The sequence below is a fragment of the Aquila chrysaetos genome, chromosome 9 (assembly GCF_900496995.4).
Source record: "Aquila chrysaetos chrysaetos chromosome 9, bAquChr1.4, whole genome shotgun sequence".
NCBI lineage: Eukaryota > Metazoa > Chordata > Aves > Accipitriformes > Accipitridae > Aquila > Aquila chrysaetos.
In genome coordinates this window covers 3,421,742-3,431,079 of record NC_044012.1, presented here as the reverse complement: position 1 = coordinate 3,431,079, position 9,338 = coordinate 3,421,742, and the positions used below count along the sequence as shown (strand labels likewise).

At 55.1% G+C, this 9,338-nt stretch overlaps 1 protein-coding gene across 1 annotated transcript; it reads right to left on the bottom strand.

Annotated features, from left to right (window-relative positions):
• Nucleotides 1–3,212: 3,212 nt before the first annotated feature.
• Nucleotides 3,213–7,382, bottom strand: FOXL1 (forkhead box L1). The gene is given in 4 exon segments (XM_030026780.1): nucleotides 3,213–4,348; nucleotides 4,351–5,080; nucleotides 5,969–6,239; nucleotides 6,989–7,382. Coding segments are annotated over 2 exon segments (930 nt in total). The 5' UTR covers nucleotides 4,919–5,080; nucleotides 5,969–6,239; nucleotides 6,989–7,382; the 3' UTR covers nucleotides 3,213–3,986.
• Between the last annotated feature and the right edge of the window lie 1,956 nt (nucleotides 7,383–9,338).

Below are 9,338 nucleotides of genomic sequence, written 5' to 3'. Positions count from 1 at the left end.
ACACACTGAGCGTATTTAAAGACTGGAAGCCCCATTTATGAGAAATTAAATTCCTGAATTATTTTAAGATGCCAAATTTTTAGTTCCCCTCATAGGAAACCTGTGTGTGGAGCGAAGCTGCTCCGTGAACCGCACGACTCCGCTGTGAGCCTCTTCCACTGTGCGCTCTTCTCTGCTCCTATGAGTTAAAATTGGCTGCAGACCTCGCAGACATGAAACCTTGCTCGGTTGGGAGAGGTCATTCCTCTCCAGTGGAACGGAAAGGCATATATAACGCCCACACAAGAAGTATGCTGTTTATACTGCATCGTAGGCTATTTTCTACATTTCTTCACAGTATTTCAGACTTGTGTTTATAGCCAACCCCGAGAGGTTGGGAAAGCCAGGATTCCAGGGATGAGTTAAATACTGGGTGGCAGTTTTGTGTTTGGCAGCTGCTTTTTTGGATTGTGAAACAGGTGTGAAACCATTGACATCAAGTATTTGCAGCTTGTCAAGTCCTTTATATTTGTACGACACGTCGTCTGTTTAGTACTGCACAGCACCAAAATTCGCATGATATATAGAGGATTAAAGGATGCTTGGTTACATCCAAATGGCAGGTACTGGTGTATTGACATGTACGCTTATTTCTCTGCACTGAAGTGCTGTTGGTTTTATCGTACCATTACTTCTTCTCCTCTATATATAAACAGATGACGTGCAAAAGCCGTGTGCGGTTAGTCATTCTGCGTGTTGGCAGGAAGACCCTTTTTCTCGGTATTCATCCCCTGCAAGTTACATCGATGGCCTGATCCCAATTAATTCCAAATTGCCACTCATAACTATTCACTTGGTTCCGAGTTCATTCAAGTTAGTGTCACTTTTGTGCAGAGCATGTTAAATTTACTAATTTTACTCTCTCAAGTGAAACCAAAATCAAGCCCAGTGTGGCTTTTAAATACTGCAGCTGTATTTGGTCCCACTCCACTACAACAAAACAGAAATAAAATCAAATGTCACCATGAGCAAAGCTGCACAAAAAATAAATCCCCGTTGCATAGAAAAAGTTGAATCTCCAGAAAACGTGCTTGTGAAGAATATACATCGTGTACATATCAAACTGTAATCTTAAAGTGAGACTTACTCCTTCAGTTGGTTTTTTCTGACCAGGACCTGCCACTAAAAACTGCCCTTGTACAGAAAAGTGGAGGGTGTACACCTGTATGAGCAGAAAAGGAATAAGAGCCCAGTTTGCAGGGCCAAAAAGGTACTTTGGGAGCTGGAACAGGAGCTGAGAGGTGCCAAAACTGGGGGGTCACAGCTGGCGTGCCAAGTTAGGAGAAAGGGAAGCAGAGGAGCCTGAAGACACAGGTTAAAACTGCTTTGGGGGGATTTAGTGGATTTTTTGGCGGGGGAGGTACTGTCCTCATGCTCCATGCATGCAGAAGCAAGGGCTCGCCCTCGCTGACAGCGGCTCCTTGCCGGCACGTCCCAGACACGTGTAGACACCCAGGGATGGGGAGGATGCTCAGCACCGGTCCATGCCCCACGCAGCTCTCCCTGTGCCTGATGGGAACACCCACAGCTCCTTCAGGGCAGGGTTTTTAAAGAACCAAAAAGGTTTTTCTAGGAATAAACCACCTTGTGACCGAGAGCATAAATACCCACTTTCTGGGGGTAAAACCCTTCCGTGGGCTGGACTGGAGGGAGACCAGGGATGCAGGATCCCCACCTGAGGGAACCGGCTTTAGAACTTGACGGAGACCCAGCTTCGCGAGTCCTCAGAGGCAGCGTTAACCTCCTATTTCACCCACGTGCCCAAGTCCTCGCACATCCAAGCAGCTGGGACGGGGAGAGATGATCTGAGGTCTCTGCCAGGCAAGAACTAAGGCGGATCTTTTCCCTACCCCTGCAGCTTCCCAGGAGCGATGTTACCACACGGACTATGAAAAGACTGGCGATGTCAGCCCCGAGCCTTGAACAGAAACCTCCTGGCAAGGTGGCCGCTTATTTAACTGGTGATAATACCTGTCTCTGATTACACACAGGAGCAGCACTGTGGGGACACGGGATTTCGCACAGAGAGCATTAACCCTCTTAGCCCTTGCCCAGCCTTGTAAATGATGGTGGGGACACATGTGGCTTTGACTGGGCACTGACACCTTCACTTTTACAAGTGTTCTTTTTTCAATTTGGTGCCATAGCTTTAAAGAATGGTCTCAACAGATAGTCAAACAGGAATTGCCAGAAATAGGAAGCAGATAAAGGATTTTATTTAAATAAAGTCTATCTTGCAAATCTATATAAAAAGCCCCCATCTCCTTTTTTATTCTCTTTTCTTCACAGTGAGATAGCCTCTGCCGATCCAGGGATCAGCCTAAGAGCATCCTTCTTTTGGGAAACTCAACATCAGTTCCCATCTTTTGGAGATTTTCTGTACTTCCCCACATGAGAACTCTTCGCCTTGTGTTGAAATGAGCCCCCCTGAGCCCCTGGTCCAGGTGTCAAAGCAGTTTGATGCTGGCCTTCCTCTGCAAAAGCTGAATCACAACTCACCAGAGAAACCCAGATTTCCGATAGTCCAGGTGCTAATTGACGGGGTGGGATGGAGGCAGGGGAGGGAAGGAGAAACAGAATAATTTGGGGAAATGTTATCTCGGTTGCAAGGAATGGGTAATTTCCCAGGACCCTGTTTTTAGCCTCTCACGCCTTTTCCCTCCTCCTGGCAGAGGAGTGCATCATGCCATCACGAGAATATTTGCACCAGAGCTGGCTGCTGCATCCAGCAGCAGGCCCCGTTCCTCGGCCTTCCAGCCGCACGAGCCAAGAGGTGTTTTACAACACATCAGCCATAGTCCTGAACAAAATATTTTTATTGGATATAGGTTTGGTTTCATAAAGAAAATTGAGAATATAGATTTTTTTTTTCCAAAAGGGCATTTATCCACTAATATACAGAAAGCCTCTATTTATGGCAAAAGAAAAAAAAAAAAAATCCTGATTGCTTGTAATGTGTCTGGATTCTTCCTTCTTTAAGAAAAAAGAAAACTTCAGAAACACAGCTGATGTCTTTTTTTTTTTTTTTCCTGGTAGTTGTCCGGGTTGTTAACACAGCTACTTCAAAACGCCAAGACCAGCCTCCACAATCCTGCTTCAGTCTTTTTTGGTCAGAAGCAACTGAGCCCAGCAAGACATGGAAAGCAGCTGCATCTCCACGTTTACAACGTGTTTGCTCATCCGTCCCCCCCTCTCTGGCCACATCAGTGAGACAGAAACGCTATCGCGATACTCAAGAAGCACAAGTGCTAGGCAGGGAACCAGCTTGTGTTAACGCCATGCGTTATATACAGTGCTGAGTCAAAGCAAGCAGGATTGTGTGGAGTAAGCCTGGATTGTTTGGTCTGCCCTTATTTCAGCTCCGGTTACCTGGTTTTTACCCGCTCGGTGGACTGGGCCGGTAGGGCAATATCAAGAATTATTATGTGCAGGCATCTGTGGGTATTCATGGCAAAACAAAACTCAGCCTCCTCCCCCAGGGATGGAAGGGGTGGGTTTGGTTTTCAAAAGGAGAAAAAGAAAAAATAAAAAAAGAAGCAAACCGGAGACCCAAAGGGCTCAGCAGAAACCAGGTCTGAGAAACCTGAGGGATGCAAAGACTAAAGGTGCAGAGCGAACCCGACGGGGCTTGGAGGCCAGCGTGGGACCCCCCCGCTGCCTGCCTCTGTACCTCCACCACCCACGGGAAAAGAAAACCGGTTTACCTTTAAAAGTCGATCTGGCAGGGGGGGTGGGAGGCAATCGCTAAAGAGAGCTCCGCAGCAAGACGTGCCTTGAAAATGCCCTGAAATCCTGAGTCACCTTTGCCATCGCTTTTTTTGGGGGGTTGGGGGTTTTTTTTTTGGTCTTTACCCGCTTGGTGAGGTCTGAGTCCGGTCTCTCCCTCCCATCTCGCCCCCGGAGCAGCGACCGGGACTGGGGGGGGGATGGGAATAACGAAGGGGCAACTACTGAAAATTAAATACCGCCTCGGAGAAGTGGAGAGGGAAGCAGGAGAGGAAAGGGATGCCGATGTGGTAAAGCCTCCCGTGCACCTGGGAGTCGAGCATGAGGGAAGCATTGAGGGCCGGGCCGAACCCACCGTTGGCGACCAGAGAACCGCCGAGGCAACCGACTGGGCTCTCCCGGGCCGCTTTGGGGGCTCCCCCCGGGGGAGGGGGCTGCCTCAGCCCCTGGGCGAGGATGCTCTCGATGCTGAAGCTGCGGCCCCGTGGACCGCTCTTGTGCGGCGCGGGGGGGGGCGGCGGCGGGTGGCCGGGACGCGGCGGGGGTCGGGGGACCGCTGCGGCGGGGGGAACCCCCGGGGGGAACCGCTTCCCCCCCCCCCCGGCCTGGAGAGCCCTTCGTCGCCCGTGTCCGCAGCCACCCTCCCTTTGACCCTCTTGGGCTCGTCGGGGCGAGCGACCGGCCCCGGTTGCTCGCCACCCGCGGGGACCGCACCGCTTTTCGCCTCCGGTGGCCCCGGGGCTTTGGGCTTCCTCTTCCTCCGGCGGTAGTTGCCGTTCTCGAACATGTCCAGGCAGCGGGGATCCAGGGTCCAGTAGCTACCCTTGCCGGGTCGTCCCTTCTCCCGGGGCACCTTGACGAAGCAGTCGTTGAGGGAGAGGTTGTGACGGATGCTGTTCTGCCAACCCTGCTTGTTGTCGTGATAGAAAGGGAAGCGGTCCATGATAAACTGGTAGATACCGCTGAGGGTCACCTTCTGCTCCGGAGCTTCTTTGATGGCCATAGCGATGAGGGCGATGTAGCTGTAAGGGGGTTTCTGCGGGGGGTCCTGGCGGGAGATGGTAGAGCTGGGGGCGAAGCCCAGGGCGGCCGGGAGGTACACCATGGAGGGGTTGCCCATGGGGGAGAGGTGGCTGCCGTAGATGTGGCTCATCGCCGGTGGGCTTTTAGCTCCGGGTCTTCCCCCTCGGAGCCGAGCGAGGGGACGGGGAAGGGTAGGAACCTGGGACGAGTCCACCGGGCAGCTATTTGTGCGAGCTCAGATCCCAGCCCTGCCTGAAGGAGCTCGCTCTGCCTCTGTCCCCGCTTCATAGCTCTTAAAAAAAAAAAAAAAAAAAGGAGGGAAGAAAAAAAAAAGTTAAATAATTGTTGTAAGTTTGCTATTATATGTTGACTTAGCACTGGAAAATAAATTGTCTCTGATAAACAGTCGTTTGTGTTCTCAGCCCACCCACATTAATTAAAATTTCATTGCTACAAAACTCCAAGCTCTCTCCACGTGTCTTGCTGGTACCAGCCAATGGTCTCCGGGTTATTCCTTCATTTGTTTATAGAATTAGTCTGTTGATAAGTCTGCCCACCCAAGTCGAATCAAGCTGTGTTTATTTGGAAAAATTTCCGGGCACCCAATATATAAACGCACTGATCTGATGTTTGAAATATCACGTCCACCCTTTGACGCTGTAAGCACACACAGCAGAGCAGGATGTACACTGCTGGAGCTCGGGGAGGAGCGGGCAAGGATCCCCGCAGGAAAACTGGGGCTTTAAACAACAACCGAAAAAAAAAAAAAAATTAAAAGAAAGGAAGAAAAAGGGATGGATGAGAGGAGAAGGCAGCGCTGCGACGGGGAGGAAGGAAAAGGGACTGCCTGGAGTCCCGAGGAAGGGGGGGCTCAGGTGTGGCGGGGCTCCCCGGCCGGACCCTGCACCTCTCCGTGTCCCTGTCCCCCCCCCGGCCACCCCCGTTCCCGGGAGCAGGCGGGGGGCGAGCCCCGGGCTGAGCCCCGGGCGGGCAGGGCTGCGCCGGGGGAGACGCCCGGGGGCTGCAGCGAGTTTCAGAAAAGGGGAATTTGGCAGGCTCGGGGAGGAGGGTCAGTATTTGTGAATGCGGGCCTGTTGCTTTATATTATGTACTTTCCTGTTTATAACAAGGAGGGGGATTATAACAACTTTACAAGTGCACACAGCTGGCCGGTGCTTACATTAGGAATTTGTGATGCTCTTTTTCTGTATAAACGTCCAGGTTTGGGGCTGTGTTTTCTGTTGTTGGATTTTTTTATAATTTTTTTTTTAATTTACTGATGTAACAGCTTTAATCCGAGGCCCCGAGGGATTCCGATGCAGTTGGAGGTGTCGGCTCTTTCCCCAGCTCCCCGCGGCTCAGACCTGCGTTAGACCCCGGGGAGACCCTGTTCCGTGGAGCATCATTTCTCCGGGGGAGGGAAGAGGAGGCCTGAGAGGGATCTCTTCCTCCTTCAGAGAGAAATATCCCATCAGTGCAGCTCCCACGACCGTGCTGGGACTTTTATCTGGCAGGGAAAGAGGTAAAAGCCGGGCTCCGGGGTGTCCCCCAGCACGGCCCGGCCCTGGCGATGCCCCCCACCCCGGACCTCCCTGCAACCCGTGGGGTTTTTCGCCCACTTCTGCTCCCGCCCTGCCCTTCCCCCAGCAAACCATCGGGCGAAGGGGTTTCACCCCCGGGGTAAAAAAAACCAGCTCGATGGTTGTGGAGCCGCAGACGAGTCCTAAAGGCTGCAAGGCGCCATGCGAGCCTGGGAAATACAGCCGGGGTGCAGAGGGAGGTGGCTTCTCGGGCGGGGGTGGGGGGGTCTCCCCGCTCACTGGCTGGCCCCACGCGTGGGAGGGGAAACCCCCCCCCTCTAACACCGCCCTTGCCGGTAATACCGCATCCCTCCCCCGCGGTGCACACACCCGCCGGGCCCCCGGGAGCTGCAGGACCCAGCCGGCGTGCCTTAAAGGCGATAAACCTCCAAATAAATAAAAAAAGGGGATGCAGAAGCAGGGTTAGAGGAGGGAGGGGCTCCTCTCGTCTCGCCACTGGGGATCAGCACTCCCGGGCAAAGCCCCCCGACCCCGATAGCATCCTCGCCGGGGAGGGATGGGGCAGAGCCCGGCTGCTCTAACCCGCCCGACGCATCCTCAGGGCAGCCTGCTGAAGCCGAGGGTCTCCCCCCCCCGCCCCACCCCCCTTCTCTCCCCACCTCGGGGAGTCCCAAGCTCCTTGGGACACTCCAAGCACGGATTATTAAAACAATAAATACTCGCGTGTACGGCAGGAGACAGGCACAGGGGCTCCCGCTCACTCCCTGAGCTCCCTCCCCCAGTAAAATTCTTCCTTCCTCCTTGTTTTCCCCTCTTCGCGGTAGGAAATCCTCGGAGGCGGGGATGCGGCTTTTCTCTCTGCTCCTTCTTCCCAGTTCATGTGCTGCTTCTTGTCCCTCTCCCGCCGGTGGCAACGCTGGAGCTCGCTCCGTTATCCACCCGGGAGCAGCCCTCGGAGCGGCCCCGACGGCTGCCGGGGCGGGGAGAGGGTTGGGGGGAGGCCGGGGAAGAGAGCGGAGCGGAGGAGAGGGGGTTTGTTGTTGTTGTTGTTATCGTCGTTCTTTTCCTGAACGGGAAAAAAAAAAAAAAAAAAAAAAAAAAAAAACAACAAACCGCGGAGCCGGCGATGGAGGCGCTCCTGGACGTGTTTCCCCTCCTCTCCAGCTGACAAGTCCCTTTTAAAGCAGCAGAGAGGAGCGGGGGGGGGGAGCAGGGGTGTAAATCAGTGCTCCCCGCTCCTTGCTGCATCCCGGCCCGGGGGGAGCAGGGATGTAAATCAGTGCTCCCCACTCCTGCCGCAGCCCTGCTCGGGGGGAGCGGGGGTGTAAATCAGTGCCCGGCCTGGGCTCCCATAGACACGACCTCCCAGAGGAGCCAAGCAGGAGCTGCCCACCCTTCGGTCCCTCACCGTGCACGGAGCTGTACAGTTGCGAGGTCGCTCGATATTGACCCGGGGTTGAGGGTATATTTCTTTCTCTCCCGGCCTTTCCGAGCCTGGTATGGACTTTCTGCAAAGTTCCCTCCAAAGCGACAGAAGAGCTAACGGCCTTACCCAAAAACCTGTCCAGCGCCTTCCTACGATGAGCTCTAGGGGAGGTGGGACGGCTTGGGGGGGGACCAGACAGTTCCGTGCCTGGGTTGTGCCAAGCCCTGGGGGGCTTCCTAAAGGGACCACTTTTTATCCGGGTCCTGCAGCAGCAGGGAAAAAGTCTCTTGGCCGGGCTGCGGGGACACCCCACGCAGGGACCTTCCTAGCAGGGACGAGCTGGAAAACTGCTGTCCCTTGCCCTCCTGAAACCCAGAGCTGTCTGGGCTTTCGGACAGGTTTGCAAACCCGTAGGTTAATGGCAGCGCAGCAAGAAGTAAATAAATAAATAAATAAAAACCCAAACAAAACAAAAAAAACCCCCATACACCATCCTCATCTGCTGCCCGGAACCATGCTGGGCCCCAGCCCGGTGCAGCCGGCCATGCAGCAGCTTCAGCCAGCCCCCACTGGGGCCGAGCTTGGCCCTCCTGATCTGCTACAGGGGGGGATTATGAGGGTCTTTCAGCTGTGAGGGCCTGCGGCTGTCAGCAGCTCCTACCCTGGGCCTTCCTCCTTCCTCCCTTCCTCTCCCTCTGCCCCAGCCGGGCTGAAGTCACCTGTCGCGACAGAGGCCTATCGCGTTATCGACCTCCCTATCTCAGCTTTTAAATACAGCCCCAAAAAGGTCCCTGCACCCCCACTTTGCTCTCACCTCACCTGTGAAATCAGCCCACCGAAAATAAAAGCTCCCTGAGGGAAGACCTGGGGGGGGACACACACGACACTGGGGCTCCACGGAGAGGGGCAGATGGGGTCTGACCCCCACGCCAGGACGGGGCAGAGCAAAGGGACAACGCTCTCAGCCCCCAGCCCCTGCCCCCGGGAGGGGGGCTGGATGCCCACCCTGCTCCCAGTGTGGTTCCCGGCCAGTGGGAAGGCCTGATCCTGCAAAGTCCCAGACCCACACTGCTCTCAGCACCTGATAGAGGGCTTTTCTTTTTCTGCCAAGCTCCTGAAATCATCTTCGAAGCCGGAGTGCAGCAGGGTGGGGAGGGCGAGGGGCGCTGGGAGCAGCGCAGACCCCACGGGGGAGCATCCCACCGGGATGGGGTGGGAAAAAACTCACCAACAAGGGGTTGGAGGGGGGGAAGAGAGGGGACCCCCAAAGCACAGCTCAAGCTGTGGCCCCCCCCAGGAACTGTCCAGCAGCAAGAGGCGGGGGCAGAAGGTTGCAGAGCCCCGTGGGGGGGGACACGCCAGCCCCGCACCCCTCAGCACCCCTGCCCACGGCCAAGGGGAAGGGTCCCCGTCTGCCCAGCGCCCTTAGCCGGCATGGGAAGTTGTGGGAGCATCAGCAGGGATTTCTCGACCGCGTGTGGGAAAACCCACAGCAAGCACCTGACTCCAGCCACCTCCGGGTGGGAGGGAGTGAGGGCAGGCACCCACCCGGCGCTCCCCCACTGCTAGGCTCCACGCGGGGA